The 17,708-nt window shown below is 36.8% G+C and overlaps 1 protein-coding gene and 1 pseudogene across 1 annotated transcript; one reads left to right on the top strand and one right to left on the bottom strand.

Annotated features, from left to right (window-relative positions):
• Positions 1–8,931: 8,931 nt before the first annotated feature.
• LOC113324700 (epidermis-specific secreted glycoprotein EP1-like) lies at positions 8,932–9,699 on the top strand. Its single transcript, XM_026572995.1, has one exon. The coding sequence runs from the start codon at positions 8,932–8,934 to the stop codon at positions 9,697–9,699; it is 768 nt and encodes a 255-aa protein (XP_026428780.1).
• On the bottom strand, positions 9,541–10,886 carry LOC113320664 (annotated as a pseudogene).
• Positions 10,887–17,708: the final 6,822 nt, after the last annotated feature.

Genomic DNA, 17,708 nt, shown 5'->3' with positions numbered 1-17,708 from the left:
CTCCTTTAACCTTTGGTTTATTCTTCTAAACCAGGTTAACGACTTAAAGACTTCATTGGGATTGTGAAGCCAGAACGATACTACTTTTCTTGTAGTTGTGTGATCTGATCTTGCTGTTTCTATCGTACGAGTACAATTGTAATAATTGGCTTGAGATTTCAATCTCCAATAGGCAAGATAAAAAATAATCACAAACATCTTCGTCTCATCGTTTGTGATTCCACAATATCTTTTTTCGCTGCGTCGATTAAGACTGTTGTGAGGTGATTGATAATACTAGGCTGTTCTTCGGGAATATAAGTCCGGATTATCAATTGGTTCCTGTTCACCTTGATTTATCAAAAGATAGAAAAAAAACTCGTTGGTATATTCGTGGGAGATGGATATATCTATTACCATATACTTTTCTGTGTGAGACAGATTTGTTTATTAAAGTCTTCGACTTTGGGTCGTAGCAACTCTTAGTTGTGGGTGAGATCAACTAAGGAAATCAAGTACGTAGTATCCTGCTGGGATCAGAGACGTAGGAGCATAAATGTACCTTGGATCAGTGTGAGATTGGTTGGGGTTCAACTACAGCCCAGACCGAAGTTAGTTTGAAGTAGGCTAGTGTCTGTAGCGGATTAATACAGTGTGTTCAATCTGGACTAGGTCCCGGGGGTTTTCTACATTTGCGGTTTCCTCGTTAACAAAATTCCGATGTCTGTGTTATTTCTATTTCCGCATTATATTGTTTATCTTTATAATTGAAATATCACAGGTTGTGCGTTATAATCAATCAATTAGAAATCCGACCTTTGGTTGTTGATTGAAATTGATTGATACTTGAACACCGGTCTTTGGTACCATTCAAATGTATTCTCTTGTATTCAATTAGACTCGCGGAATTCTATTTTCTTGAGTAAGAATTGAATCAAGGAAGAGAGATATTATAACTCTTTGATATATTGTTATCTAGATTGAGTCTGACTGTCTAGTTGATTCTCTAGAAAGTATATTGGAGTTTGTCCATACAGATTGCTAAGCAAAATATTAGGTGTGGTTGTTAGACCCCCGTTTTTCAATTGGTATCAGAGCAGGCAAATACTCTAAACCTAATAAGTTTTTGTTCGTTCATTCCTTAAAAATTTTCCCATAGGAAATTTATTTGGAAAACTTGCTCTTGGCATCTATAACGCATGCCAGAAATCCTTAAAGATTGCTCAAACATTACTATGGTTAAAACCTTCGCTTTCGCCTGATAATCTCACTTTATCTAAAAGGGAAGTTTTAGATAATGAGTATCAATCTAAAGAAAAAAATAAAAAGAAGGGAAGATTGAGGAAACGTTCATCACGCTCAAGGATATGGACCCTCACTAGATTAACTCTTCTCTATGAGGAATACTATCACAATGGATCAGTTGATAAAGATCTATTCAGAGCGTTTGAAGGCGTTTTTAAATTCTTAGAAAAACTTAATTCTATTAAGTCTAAGAATCACTCCGAAAAGGGTTTTGTACATAATATTGTACAACATAGGAATCGGAAGAATATCCCTTCTAGTCATATCAAACGAAGGATAGAAAGCTATGACTGCCCTGATTATCATCATTACGTTGATTATATCACGGGAACTGTTCACACATATAAACCAGAAATGTTGAATGAGAATTTCTCTGCACATTATTCCTCATGGTAACAAGCATGGCAATACCCCATTGTATATCTTGAAATGGGGCAAGAAATGGTTTGAGTTCTGTACAGTTTTTTTATTCACTTTTAGAATACCAATTTAAGCTTTCTACTGCATCCATCGTCTCTCACAATGTGTGATATCACGGGATGCATAACCTTTGATGTGATATCGGCTGAGAAAAAACCTCTTGCTTGTATGGGTCGCGGTTCACAAACGGGTCCAATCCCATTATTGGTCTTATAAAGAAGAAGTTCGCACACCATCTTCTTCATCCCATCAGTCCGCGTACGTGAACCTCTAGGGTTTTGTTCATTTTTCTCCATTGAAGTCTCCTTGGAGAAATTGAAAGAAAGGGTATTGAAAATTCTCTTCAAGTAAGTAAATTTCTCTTGTTCCTTTCAATTTCTTAGATCTCATGATGAATTCTAAGGGATCGAAAAGAAGTTCCAAAAATATTTCTAGCATGGATTTTCCTTGTGACCAAAATTTCCTTAGGATTAGGTTTGTTGATGATTCTTGTGCTAGAATTTTTGAAAAGATTTCATCTAAAGGTTTTATCCTAAAAAATAAATTGGATATATCTAGTGGACATGAAAAGGATTTAAGTTGCTTCAAAAAATTCAAGCTTGGTAACATCTTTGATGGTCATGGTCAAGGGTTTGATTCTCTCACAAGAATTTTTTATGCCAACATTCATTATGTTGATCTTAATAAGATGGAATTCAAATCCATGATTAATAGAGAAATATCTCTTGTTGATAGAGAATTAATTTCAAAGATTACCAACATTCCGTTGGAAAATGTGTGTCTTCCTAGACCAAGTGACGAACGTCCATCATGTGATGAAATCTCTCTTGGGCTTTGTGACAAGAAGGTAACTTGGAATCAAGGAAAGTTTCCTACTAATGATCTTAGTATTGCATTGATGGCATTTGGAAAGCTTGATATCCCCAATCTTTGTCCCTCCACAATTGAGAATTCTTGGTGGAGTCATGAGTTTGCGGAATTTGTCTATTTCCTTGATTCGGGGGTTCAAAGTCTAGATATTTGTGGCTTTATCACTTCTCAAATGACTTCGATGACTTCTCCCATCAAGATGTTAGGCTATCCTTTCTTGAAAATTTTTCGTGATCGTGGTTTTGATTCAATCGACAACTCCCTCGGGGTTCCAAAACCGGTTTGTCCTTGTACCTTCAGGCGCATAAGGGAGAGTGTGTGCAAAAGACAAAAAGATGCTTCACTTAATGACTGTGATCCTACCACCTTGGGTCTTCTTCAAAAAATTCACAAGGGCGTGTATAAAGTCAATTCTAGGGTGACGTGTGTGAAAGAACCATTGTCATTGGTTGCAACGAAGTTTCCTGAGCTCAAGGAAGAATTGAACACAATTCAAGCATCTTGGAGTATCTCCGATGAGGAAGAAGATGAGTAATTTGTGTTCCTATTTCCTAGTAAATCTTCTATTTTTCTTGTTTTACTTAGAAGAATAACTAGAGTTTGGAATAGCCATTATTGTGATTACACATAGCTATGTCCAACGTTTTCATCTTCATGTTTTTAGATTTATTGGTTTAAATTCTAAATTTGTTTGGAAGATGATTTTTGCAGTATTAATCTTTATGGTTTTATATATTGCAATATTGTTATGGGATATGTGTGTTTATGACCGTGAACTTGATTGTCCCATACTTTGTCAAAAGTAAAGTCGTTCGTGAGTTGATATGTATGTATTGATGAAAGAATGAATTGACTTTTGAAAAATACAAAAGTTAAGCCTATTATGTCAATTTTTGATGAAAGATAGGTTTAAATGTTTTGTGTTCAAGGATTATGTCTATTGGATATCATTGTGCAAATGTTATGGAAAATAGAATGCGTCCTTGACTATTCCGCAGTATTGATCTTCCTTGATCCATATTTTTGTGTACATAATGTATTGTTCCATAAGGTTTCTTATGTTGATCTCTATCGACTGAGTCATTGTTTTGGCATAGTTGTTGTTCCATGAGATACTTTGTGTCGAGCATGACCAATTAAATTGATAACTTTTGTGATTAGTTTGATTGTGTATTTCGGTTAGATTAATTATGGGGTTTGTGGTGATTAATCTAATTGAATGTATTTAAGTCTCCATAAGTTTACTTATGTTGAGCATGTTTGATTAACATTAATCATGGGTTCTCTTATGATTAACTTAATATTTTGGATTCAAATTCATACTTGTATGTAATTTGTTATGTCCAAATAAATCCTTCTTTTTTTTTGAAATTAAGGTCGCTCTTGTTGTTCTTTCGGGAATGACATATTATAGGGCAGAGTTCTTTTGAACTTGTTTTTAATTACCAAATCTTTGTGGGGAGTGAGGTTGTGGAATATTTTAGGGGTTATCTTGTATCTTAATAAACTCCTTGATGAATGCATTTAGCTTCGCATTTATGATTTCATCTAAATAAGATGATATATGCTTTCTTTTGGTCATGAAATGTCTCTTTCGGAAATTTCATTAGGATACCGTTCTTGTATCTTTGCCAATTTTATTGACAAAAAGGGGGAGAATTAATATGTAGTTCACACTACAAATACATATGGTTTTCGGATCATTATGTAAGGGGGAGTGGTTTCCATGTGAGATGGAGTATTCACTAAGGGGGAGTGACATATCACCATAGTATTGTAGTTAAAGTTGTGATATAATTGAACTCTGACGCTGTGTAATGATACTATGACACTGTATAACAATGATTGAGAACTCTTGTTTTCTCGTTTTTATAGCTACGGATTTTCAACAACGATGATGCTAAACTTACAACCTTTGGGATCATTGGAGTACTTGGGAGTGACGAAGATTTCAAGTAACGTTGAAGATTAGGCATGTGGAATAGGAGCTACAAAAGTTTATTTATATATTTTTTGTATTCCATATGTATTGATAGTTTTGTCACTAAAATTGACAAAGGGGGAGATTGTTAGAGCATTGCTTGGTCGAACTCGCATGCATTGTTATCTCAAGCATGTTTTTCAATGTTAGTGATCAAAACTATAAGTCTTGATTTCTAGTCTACTATAGCTAAGGTCTCGGACTAGGATAGAAAGTGTAGTTGAGCTCAAGACCTCCATGGAAATCATCATACAAGACGAAGGACTACTTAAGGAACTGGTGAATCTTCATCGACTAAAAGGTATGTGGAGACTTGAACTTATCTATCAGTCAAAAGTCTATTTATCTCCTATCTTGAGACAAAAGTCTTTTTGCTATATCGACTTAGATTATACACATTTGATATTTCGAGCCGAGTCTACCTCGCTATCTATTTCTCGAAATATGTGTTGGTAAAGCTTTCGCTTTAGACAAGTTCATCTTTACCTAGTGACGAAAGTCATGTTATGTTTCAATCACTTTGAAAATTTCTCTGACGAAAAATGGTTTGTAAAATAACAACTATATAACGTTCTATGAGAATGTTTCAATGATTGAAATGAGAGTTTAGAATATATAACCATTTGGAGGATATAAGCATTATTGTGGAAACACATATATGTATAAGTCCTTATTGCTTGAACCGAAGTTTGTGAACTTTTTTGATCAAGTGAACCGGAGAAGTGTGTGAGCTAAGTCCGCGAACCCGAGAATTTCTGCTGGAGTTTGTGAACTCCATCCGGGAACTTAAGTCCGCGAACCCAATCCGCGAACTTGAGTAAGTTATGTCTAAAAACGATGTTTAGTGAACTTATCTTTATAAACTAAGGAATGCAATTGCAAACCGTGGCTATAGAGTTCATGAACCGATTCATGTGAATCAAATCATTTTTTCTTCAATTGTGTCTTGTATAGTACATAATATTTCATTGCAATTGAACAACTCTCTAACTACTTCATTTGAGTCATTTGAACTAGTTATGGTGAAGAAGAATATGGTTGATATGAAACTGATCATATGGATAACCATTTGGTTAACTATTGTTGAACCAACTAAGGTACAAGTTTGGGTACGGTTACACAAGTCCAGGAACGTGCATTTCATTTGTGTATAACAAGCTATGTTTTCGATCTAACGGTTGATAAATATTAGCTTGAATCTAATCAGGTTTTCATCTAACGGTCAATATTGAATGATTTGTTACCAAGCTAACATTGATTGCAAACCCTGATTTGAAAGACTATATAAGGGAGAACTCTAGCAACTGGGAAACCTAATCCCCACACATTCTGTGTGATACTAGTTGTGCTAAGCTAGAGTCGATTCTCCTTTAACCTTTGGTTTCTTCTTCTAAACCAGGTTAACGACTTAAAGACTTCATTGGGATTATGAAGACAAACCGATACTACTTTTCTTGTAGTTGTGTGATCTGATCTTGTTGTTTCTATCGTTTGAGTACAATTGTAATAATTAGCTTGAGATTCCTATCTCCGATAGGCAAGATAAAAAGTAATCACAAACATCTTCGTCTCATCGTTTGTGATTCCACGATATCTTTTTTCGCTGCGTCGATTAAGATTATTGTGAGGTGATTGATAATACTAGGATGTTCTTCGGGAATATAAGTCCGGATTATCAATTGGTTCCTGTTCACCTTAATTTATCAAAAGACGGAACAAAACTCGTAGGTATATTCGTGGGAGATGGATTTATCTATTACCATAGACTTTTCTGTGTGATACAGATTTGTTTATTAAAGTCTTCGACTTTGGGTCGTAGAAACTCTTAGTTGTGGGTGAGATCAGCTAAGGGAATCAAGTATGTAGTATCCTGCTGGGATCAGAGACGTAGGAGCATAAATGTACCTTGGATCAGTGCGATATTGGTTTGGGTTCAACTAAAGTCCATACCGAAGTTAGTTTGAAGTAGGCTAGTGTCTGTAGCGGTTTAATGCAGTGTGGGTTCAATCTGGATTAGGTCTCGGGGTCTTTCTGCATTTGCGGTTTCCTTGTTAACAAAATTCTGGTGTCTGTGTTATTTCTATTTCCGCATTATATTGTTTATCTTTATAATTGAAATATCACAGGTTGTGCGTTAGAATCAATCAATTAGAAATACTACCTTTGGTAGTTGATTGAAATTGATTGATACTTGAACATTGGTCTTTGGTACCGTTCAAGTGTTTTCTCTTGTATTGAAATAGACTCGCAGATTTCTATTTGCTTGAGTAAGAAATGAATCAAGAAAGAGAGATATTATAACTATTTGATATAATGTTATCTAGATTGAGTCTGGCTGTCTAGTTGATTCTCTAGAAAGTATATTGGAGTTTGTCCATACAGATTGCTAAGCGAAATATTGGATGTGGCTGTTAGACCCCTGTTTTTTCAATAGTGCTTAAATGACTTTGCGAGCTTTTGCCTTTGTGTTTTGGGAACACAATCTTCTTCCCCTTCTGATGATGGGAATTATTACCATTCTTTATTTTGTTGTTGGGCTTTTTAGGGCCTAACCAACGTCGGTGTCCTTTCCCACGACTTTTAGGAGCATTGCCACGACTTTATGTAGCGTTCATCTCTGGAGCAGCTGTTGAACCTGCTGGGTGACTTTTATGGTTCTTGAGTAATAACTCATTATTCTGCTCAACTACTAGAAGGAAAGAGATAAGCTCGAAGTATTTCTTAAACTACCTTTCACGATATTTTGTTGAAGCAAAATGTTTGAAGCATGAAAGGTGTAGTAATTCTTCTCCAAAAGATCAGCATCAGTAATTGTTTCTCCGCATAGTTTTAAGCGAGAGACAATCTGAAATAAAGCCGAGTTATATTCACTCACGCTTTTAAAGTCTTGTAAGCGGAGGTGCATCCACTCATATCTAGCTCTTGCAAGAATGATCGTTTTTTGATATTCAAACCTATCCGTCAGCTCTGTCCACAAAGTGTACGGGTCTTTCACCGTAAGATATTGCGACTTCAAACATTCGTCTAAGTGATGACGAATAAAAATCAATGCTTTTGAGCGATCTTCTTAGGACTCCTTATTGTCCTTAGTAATGGTCTTATCAAGTGAGCTAGCACCCAGATGTACCTTTGCATATAGAACCCAAGATAAGTAATTCTTGCCGGATATGTCAAGGATTTTGAAGTTCACCTTTGAAAGAGTCGACATGATCGATTAGTTGGCAGAGCAACGGCTGATTACGTAGTGTAAAAGATAGAAACGTAGAGAAAGAGAAACAGAATTCTTATTCAATGTAGAGAACAAATAAATATTACAGGCTCTATTTATAGGGAGAGACACAAGGGCATCCCGGTAATAAACGGGATTTTCCGTAGATATTAGTAACATTAATAAACGTTTATAATAAAACGCAAGCTTTTTAGACCATTTTTCTCGTTTTCATACCAGTGATAACTGTTTTTTAGCAAAAAGAATATAAAAATATTTTTTAGAATTCCTTATATTTTAAATTAAATATTAAAAAATTATAATTAAAATTTTAAAAATAAAAGAATAAAATAACAATATATAAAAAAACGTTGTAACAACGTTATTAGACTCGTTATAACTGTTTTCACGCATGTTATAACCATTAGATAGGAATTTCAGACCATAATTCTTTTTTATTTTCTATTTAATCGTTATAACACCCGCTATTTTAATATAACGTATAAAAAACACTTTTTTTTCTTCTAAATAACGTGTTTTTTGTCCGAAACGTGCTCACACCAGTCAAAACACGTTATACCGGTTACGCCCAGTAGCCGTAACCTGAGCCTTGACCCGTTTTTCAAACCTTGGTTTAAACCATTTTTCTTTTACTTGCCGGAGAAATTAGGAGATTATTATGGAAAAAGAAATCTTAAACTAAACCACCAAAAGTTAAAGTTTAGAATCAATCAAAAAAAACCTTTTTGACCAATGGAGTGACTCTGGATGGAAAAGAAAGATTTGTAATGATGGGTTTTGTATAGAAGAATGATAAAGATAGAGATTGGAAATAAGATGTGATCATGAAAGACACAATTTTAGTGCAGTAGTCAAAGAAAGAATGAACTTTGGATTGTTGGGGAACAATTTTTTGAGCACGTTTTAAGTACACAACAAGAAAAGCAAAGTTGGATCACTTAAAATACCTATATTACTAACATCATTTCATGGAATTTTAATCATAACACAAACTTTAAAATCCTTTCCCCTTCATCTCCGCAAAATCTATCATTCCTATATGGCTAAAAAAAGGATCAGTTTAAAGAGAAGTTCAAACTGTTTTTCTTATCTGGTCAATCTTGTTATAAATATACGAGTACAAGCAAATGTAATCCGTAACATAAACATGTATTCCTCTATTTTCTTGTTCTTTACGGTCATCTTCTTTTCATCATCTTTTGTTGCCGAGTCCATTGTACCTTCTTCAAAGACCTTCAAATTCATAAATCAAGGAGATTTTGGCAAGGACATGGTCGAGTATGATGCCCATTACCGTGCTCTCTCTTTGTTCAACTCTCCTTTCCAACTTTGCTTCTATAACAAAACTCCTAATGCATTCACTCTTGCATTGAGAATGGGTTTGGTAGGATCCCAGTCCATCTTCAGATGGGTTTGGAATGCCAACCGTGGGAATCCAGTGCGCGAAAATGCCACCTTGACGTTCAGTACGGATGGTAACCTTGTATTGGCCGATGCTGATGGTCAGATTGCCTGGCAGACCGGTACAGCTAATAAAGGTGTCGTGGGTCTTAATCTTTTATCAAACGGAAATACTGTGCTTTATGATAAGCATGGAAAATTCATATGGCGGAGTTTTGAGCATCCCAGCGATACTCTTTTGGTTGGTCAGAGTTTACGTCCAAATGGTCCGAATCGGATCATTAGCCATTCTTCTGATGTCGACGTATCTGAGGGTCCTTATAGTTTGGTTCTAGAAAAGCACAGACTGAATTTATATCTCAAAAGTAATAACCTTAAGAAGCCATTACTTTATTACACATCTGATTGGTTTGGAACTAGTCAAGGTCGAATGACGCAAGTCTTGTTCAACACAGCACCAGAATCAGAACAAGCTTATGCATATGAGCTTTATATCGAACCATTCTTCGTCTAGAAGATCAATTTTGGGAAGACCCAAATACAATAGTACATTGTCCATGCTTCGATTAGGATTTGATGGGAGCCTGAAGATCTACACGTTGTACGACAGAGTTATTTATGCTAACTGGGAAGTGACGTTTAGTTTGTTTGACTTGATAACTGGAAACGATGGTATAAGCGAGTGTTCGTTACCAAGCACGGGCACAGACAAACACTTGGAAGATTCTTCCCTGTAAAAGAACCCAACACATTTGCAATCTTTACTACACTTATCCCTACAATCATTCACTTTCATAGGTCCTTGTCCTTCACCAAATGGACTCGAAAAATGCTGGACACCAGCAATTTTATAATATTCCGCGGCAGCCGCAACACCATTCGCACACGAAGGGACTGCGGGAGGTTTGCAGCTCTCGCTCCAGCCTAATAAACCCTTGGGACTAGGACAAGCAATGCACATCCTGTTATCGCAGAGCCCAAATGAGCCGCATTTTGATAGTAACCCACATTCCCACACTGAATCTCCAAAAAATGCGTAAAATTGATCCCATTTGAAGTAAGATGTGTTTGTATAGTAAGTAAAAGCTTTAAGATTTCCATCTGATTCTAACCTTAAGAAGGAATAAGTTGCATTGTAATTGAGTTTCTTAAGTATAATGCCTATTGAATTACCTACTGGGCCCGATTGAAGTAAATGTCGAGTCCGGGTATTTGGTTGTTCACTAAAAGCCAGTGTTAATTCATAAGAAGTAATACTCCGATATTCAGGGACTGCATCAAATGTTATATTCAGAAGACCTTCACCTCTCCAACCTCCACATTTGAGAAATTCGCCTGAATTTCTCAAATACATAGTGAAGCCTTTCTTGTCAATCACAATACTGTATGGACCATCTCGAACAGGGTCATTCCGATTAGCATCCCATACCCAACGCATTAAGTCTTGGTCATTCGGGATACCAGCTCGTAAGGCAAGAATGTGTGCATCAGGAGTAGTGTTGTAGAAACATAGACGGAATGGGTAGTTATAAAAATGTACCTAGATTTGTGCTTATAATACGGTGATTTGCATTATATTCAACTATATAATCGCTGAAATTCGCCTTGGTTTATGAACTGAAAAGTTTGCTTTTTGGGAACTTGAGATTTCACTAGAACAGTAGAGCTGAGGAGGATAGAGAGAATTAGAAAGATATTCATATGAACTGGAGAAGCCATTAGACATAGAAAAGAGGTTCAAAGGTGTGTATGAAGAAGTATGATATGTTCATCAGTAGGGAGTTGTATTTATAGACTTGGCCATATCTATCACTAAGTGGAGAAATTAGTGCTGGTCGATAGTTGTTTATCCATTTTACTTGATTTTTGCTGGTGGTGGTGGTGTCTCCATGTTCTGTTTGATTGGAGGAAAAAGAAAAAAAAATGAAGCATTAAAGCAAAACAAAATGACTAAAAGGAGAATATGTTTTGACAACGGATCTAATAATTGAGATTCATAGTCATATAAAATCTTCGAAAATTGTAAGCTGCACTGCGCCAAACTTGTCTAGCCTACTAGGGTCAGCTCACTGCAGTGGCAAACCGGGTTTTTGATTCAGGCTCATGAAACCAAGGGCAACAAGCAGAGAGCTATTTACAAGGGAGTAAAAAGGGGAAATTACAAGAATATTGTGTTCCAACGAAAAATGACCCTGTCAATGGATTCCAGCAAATTATAATGCCTCTGCATGCCACCTCCATATGAACTTATTAACCCTGAACTCATAGTGTGGCCATTTTGCAGTAGACTAGTAAATTAGGTTAAGGTGCAGAAGACGATTTTTTACATATGCAACAGCGAAGGAGAAATTTACCAAAATATGAACAATGTTGTCGACATTGAATTACCCCCAACTTATGAATTTGTTCATGGTCACAAGTCTTGAGCTATGTACAGAGTAGATGACAACCTTCCGCGTGTTGCTTCCTTAAACTTTTGTAATAAGGTTCTCAAGGGAAACCAATGAAAATCTAGCCAAGTACGTAAGGATTTAGTATATGTGTAGGACTTGTGAACCAATTAAGCTGCCTTGTTGATTCCTCACTCTAGTGCCTTGTTTTATGCTGTAACATCATGCCATTCCCATACACAGGACGAAGTCCTTGGTCCCCAAAGTCTGCTGCCGGTGTCATAAAAGAGATGTCCAAGTCTTATACATCACTGAGGGTAGACATGCAATGTCCAAGTCTCGTTGAGCTTTTTGTCTTGGTTGCTTCTTTGGTCCCCAATTTTGGCCTCTTTTTTTTTTCTTTTTTTTTTTGAATACAGCTCATGTTACATGATGAAACACTAATAGTGCCAGTTTCTTTTTTTACTCTTGGGACAGTTCTGTTCAACTGCACCGACACCGGAGTAATAAAAACCGGAAGAGTCCTCAAGTCATCTGAAGACAGGACAAAATTAACACTCAAAATCCAAACTTGAATTTGTTGGTTTATCTATAATATAAAGGAAAATGATTTGTTTGGTGTCCCAAACTTTTTTGGTTCAACGATGAAAGGACTAAGTTACCCCTCAATGATTTTTTCATGCCTTTATACTGACGTAAATGTTTACATATGTAGGGGCAAAAACGACTAAGTTGATAAAATAATGACGCGATTGTCCCTCCGTGTTTTTGAGTTTCCTGCCTGGATCATTGTAATAATACAAAAAACATAAGGGTAGGTTTGTAAAAAGGACGGATAATAGATATGAGAAAGCGACTCCAGTTTCATTCTCTGAATCTCGATCTTCCCTTCACCTCCTTCAACCCTCCACACCACCACCACTATCAACATTCGACACCACCCACCACCACAAAAACTAACAGTTCAATTGGCACTATCTTCACTTCACTTCTCAATCGATGTAAACACCATTAAGATCAACGACTGTCAAAATTAGGGACTAAGAATTGGTTGTTGTTCGTAAGATGGAGAAAACGTAAACCTTAAAATTCGAATCATCAATGTCCAAAACGAACTAATTCAAGCATTTCGTATATCAATTTCTTAAGATACAAATAAAAAGTTCCGTCTTATTTGATTACAGATATTAAATCATGTCAGTTCGAAGAGATTTAAATTTATAAAAAGTATAATTATTTTACAACTCACTGAGAAGTAAAAAAACAAGCAAACAAAAAACCCAAAAAGCAGATCTTTATTCCTTACCAATTTCTTCAATGATCATTGTCATTCTGCAAAGAGGTTGCCGTTAGTAGAACATACAAAATCGCCGTGGAGTGGAGTGATGAATGAATAGAGGAAGGAGAGACGGAGATGGAGAAGAAAGAGAGTGAGCCAAGATTTTGAAATCCAAATTACCCCAGCTACCCAACCCTTACATCATAATACACAGTTGCTAAGCATGCATTTGTAGTTGTGCCACACTGCCACTAGCTAGGCTTATTAAGGCGTCAGTTGAACACGTATAAATGATACCCCTAATGTTAATCTATGTATGTGATTGGGGCTGCAGCAACATTAAATATTTAGTGGAAGTGTCTCTAAACCTCCCATGCCATGCAATTAGCTTACCGTATGACCGCTCGACAACTGGAGAAAAAAAAAAAACTAGCTCCGTTAATAGCATCTTATGAAACCAATTGGTTGTTAGTTTGAGACCTCAAGTATAATGGTTCATATTTTGTATTTTTGGTTTCAAATACACAAATAACAAATGCACTATAAATGATGATAAGTTTTAATTGGAATTCACAGTTCTCTGTTCATGCGGCAGGCACATTGTGCTTGGGGTTTCAAAGGATGTTCACCGGATGATTACAATTTACAAGTACTTCACTTGCAATAAATACGTACTATGAGACAGGGACGGACCTAAAAAGTTCTAATTTTTTCTCAGCCTGGGCTAATAGCCTTGGCCCAATATAGCATTTTAATTTTTAGGTAGTTGGGATGTGACAACTACCTGGGCTAAAGCCCGGGTTAGCCCAGCTGTGGATCCGTCAGTGCTATGAGATACGGGGATACAAGGTGCGTTATTTTGATGAATATCGACCCCATACACCGACGAAGGCATTAACCATAGCACCGACACCCTTCTGTCCCGTGCCATTATGGCACGGGAAATCCACTAGTTTATTATATAATTGATTACACAATAAAAATATGTATTATTATCATGCTACACATAAAAAATTGATCATATGATTAAAAAAAAACAGGATAACTTCTTATTCTTTAGATATTTCAATTCTTCTACTAGTAATACTTAATATTTGATGTAGCCAACATGAGAAGTGTTGACATCCTTGATAAGAGTACCAAGCACAGGCACGGAAAAACACTTTGAAGACTCTTCCCTGTAAAAGAAACCAGCGCATTTGCAATCTTTACTACACTTATCCCTACAATCAGTCACCTTCATTGGTCCTTGTCCTTCATCATATGGACTCGAAAAATGTTGAACACCGGCAATCTTGTAATATTTTGGGGCGGCACCACCGGTCTTACATGAAGGCGCTGCAGGAGGTTTGCGGTTCTCACTCCAGCCTAATAAACCCTTGGGACTTGGACAGGCAATGCACATTCATTTGTCGCAGAAACCAAATGAACCACATTTTGATGGCAACCTGCATTCCCTCACATCATCTCCAAAGAATGCATAAGTTTCATCCCATTTTAAGTACGATGTGTTTGTAAAGTAAGTAAAAACTTTGATGTTTCCATCTGATTCTAACCTGAAGAAGGAATAAGTTGCATTGTAATTAAGTTTCTTAAGTATAATCCCTCTTGAATTACCTACTGGTCTTGATTGAAGTAAATGCCTCGTAGGGGTGCTTGGTTGTTGTTGTTCGCCGAAAGCCAGAGTCAATTCGTAAGAAGTAATACTTTGATCTTCTGGGACTGCATCAAATGATACATTTAAAAGGCCTTCCCCTCCCTAACCTCCATACTGTAGAGATTTGCCTGCAGTTTTAAGATACATTGTGAATTGGAGCAGAGGAGGATAGCGGAAAATAGAAGGAAATGGTTATGAATCGGAGGAGCCATGAGATTTTAGAAAAGGTTTAGAGGAGTGTATGAAGTATGAAATGTGGAGGGTTCTATTTATAGACTTGCCGGTCAATGATATAATAGGACATGGTGCATATCTATATCTCTTTGCATCAAGTGGATAATTAAAGGCGTCTTTGAATCTAACATTTCAAAGTAGAGACAAAGATGAATTAGGCTTCCTCCCATAATTGAATACTGATTGTTAGTTGTCTATGAAAAGAAATAAAGCATTAAACTCTCTTATCCATTTTACTTGATTTTTGCTGGTCCGGTCTCCATTTTCTGGAACCCTGAAAAGAACTACTCCATAATAATAGAATTGAAGCGTTAAAGCGAAATGGAAAATAAAAAACCATCAATTTTGGGTCAATGTTGTCGTGCAGCAAATCGTGATGCAGAAGCTAGTACAGTACTAGTAGCGAGCAATCTTATCCATACAGATATCTGGCAGCTCACTGGAACATGACATGTCTAGTGTGGGCTCTCAGATTCCTAAAAAGAAAGCCATTTAGAGCGTCCACAGTGGTGCGAGTATAACCAAAGACCAAAGACTAAAAAAAAAATCAAATTTGGGTTTAGTCTGTCATGTGGCGTAGTGGGAAAAAAGTATATTTGGTCGCGCGTTGATAAACATTACGCCTGGGATCAGGCGTTGGTAAAGATAACGCCCGAGTGGTAAAGATAACGCCCGAGTGGGGCGTTGGTAAAGATAACGCGCGAGTGGGGCGTTGATATAGTATACGCTTCAGAAACAAAAAAAGAAAAAAAAAAAAAAAGAAAAGAAAAAATGGGGCAGAGGTATAAAGCCCGCCCCATGCAAGTTTCATAAATTGTGAAAGTGGGGCGTTAAGTATATGAACGCCCCATTTCGCGCGTTGTCTTTACCAACGCCCCATCGGGCGTACATTATATCAACGACCCGTTTCAGGCGTACATTATATCAACGCCCCTTGTGTAGCGGACATTATATCAACGCCCGATGAATGGCGGAGATTATATCAACGCCCGATGTGTAGCGGAGATTATATCAACGCCCGACTATATTTGGATTTGATCTTGATCGCAGACCAAATTTGGTCTGGATTTTACTCTTTGATCAAATTTTGATCGATGGTCCGTCCCACTACGCCAGCCCACTCGACTGAAAATTTGGGTTTACTCGTCCATTACAGTTGCTCTTAGAGGAGCTTGAGTAATCATGATAATATCTTCTTCCTTGTAATTAATCAATCATATCAAATGATTTAGAAAACTGTGGAGTAGCTTTAAAAGCTAAAAAGTCACGATTTGTAAAGGGGATACCAGTCCTACCAAGGGTTGATACCATTTCATAGATCCAACGGTCAGGATCGGTGGGATCTTTTTGTCTTATATGAAACGTATCAACACTTAGTAGAACTGGTATCTCCCTTATAAATCATGTAAAACGTGATTGTTGTTTAACACAGATCTAATACCGAAATTCATTGTCATCATATCTAAAAACCCTACCAAAAACAGGAAATGCTACACTGACCGAGGATTTCTTCCCGAAAAATCCCGATCCACACACAGCCTCTGAGACCCACTGAGGAATTATAAGAGGCTTGGGTTTTTGATGCCACCAATGTGTGTGTTACGGGATTTCTCGGGGAGAAATCCTCCGGACACTAATCATTTCTGACCAACAGTACAATCATTAATGATTTTGTTGCTCTGTTATGCTATTTTCTTTAGGAAAGTTTCACTACCGACCTCTTACCCTAGTTAGCAATTCGGGATTCAGCAAACGTACGGAATGGAAAACGTACGAGTATTATACGGTTTTGTAAAATCCAGATTCGGTCCAAAATTCGGTCAACGGGACGTGATTCGTCATTAATTCGGAACGGCATACGTACGTGTATAATTCGATTTATAAATGTGACTTCGGCTCTGAAAATTCGGTATCTATATATAACAAATAATTTGTATTTATAAGGTCATAGACCAATTTTTATGCATATGTGTGAGTTATTTAAGAAAAAAATAAACTCAATATGATGATATTAATAATATATACAACATTAGTTATCCAAAAGGACGCTGTATGGTGGTTTAGATGCTTGGTTAGTGAGTTTGAGATCTCTCTCACCTTCACCTTCAAATCTCTTCAGTCGTTTTTGTTTCATAAAAATTACAACACGTCTAATATTCGGTCGTGTATGTTCGGGAGGCAGTAAAGCCCAAAAAGTGGAGTCTTTGAAAAGTAAAAGCTAAAGAATTTATGGCGAATTAAGTGGACGTATCATTCGGGATACGTAAAATTCGTGAACGATTCGCGAATAATCCGGGAATGCCATATATTACGCGACTTGGGTTCGGAGTTGCAGACGTACACGAATAAGACGGTAAAATTCGTGATACGGAAAAATTCGTGAATGATTCGTGAATCATTCGCGAACTTACTAACTAGGCCTCCTACATCTGGGACAGCAGGGGATGGTCCACACTTTGGACAAAACGTGGCACAATTCAGTGATAAAGAGGATAATAATTCTAGTATTGGGATTGGTAGTGGGGTGAAGAAGTGAGTGATCAAATATGTGGATTTATGGTCCCAGATTTGGGTCGAAGAGGGGAGTTTCACTATAGCTCTGCTCCGCCCTGAATTTATCAATGTACTTTCTTTTCTAGATACTCTGCTTAACAAGGTCTCTTACCTGATTAGACCCCTTGTTTTAACGTAATTATATGTCCATTTCGTAAGAAGTAAAATAAACATAAAAAGCGATTGTTGTTTCACACGAAAATTCAGTGTCACATAAAATGTTTGAAAGTCATACTGGCTGCGTCAAATTTTCCAAGCCTAGTAGGGTTAGCTCTTGGCTCGGAAACCAGGGAGATGCATGTTGCTTGGCTACAATTATCCAAAATTATTCGAGAACAGAATTACGAAAGAGGATCCGTAGATTTTTTTCCTGAAATCATCATGTTTGTTTACATCTAACTTGTGATTTG

Source organism: Papaver somniferum, chromosome 11 (genome assembly GCF_003573695.1).
Source record: "Papaver somniferum cultivar HN1 chromosome 11, ASM357369v1, whole genome shotgun sequence".
Classification (NCBI taxonomy): domain Eukaryota; kingdom Viridiplantae; phylum Streptophyta; class Magnoliopsida; order Ranunculales; family Papaveraceae; genus Papaver; species Papaver somniferum.
This window is presented reverse-complemented; position numbering and strand designations above follow the sequence as displayed.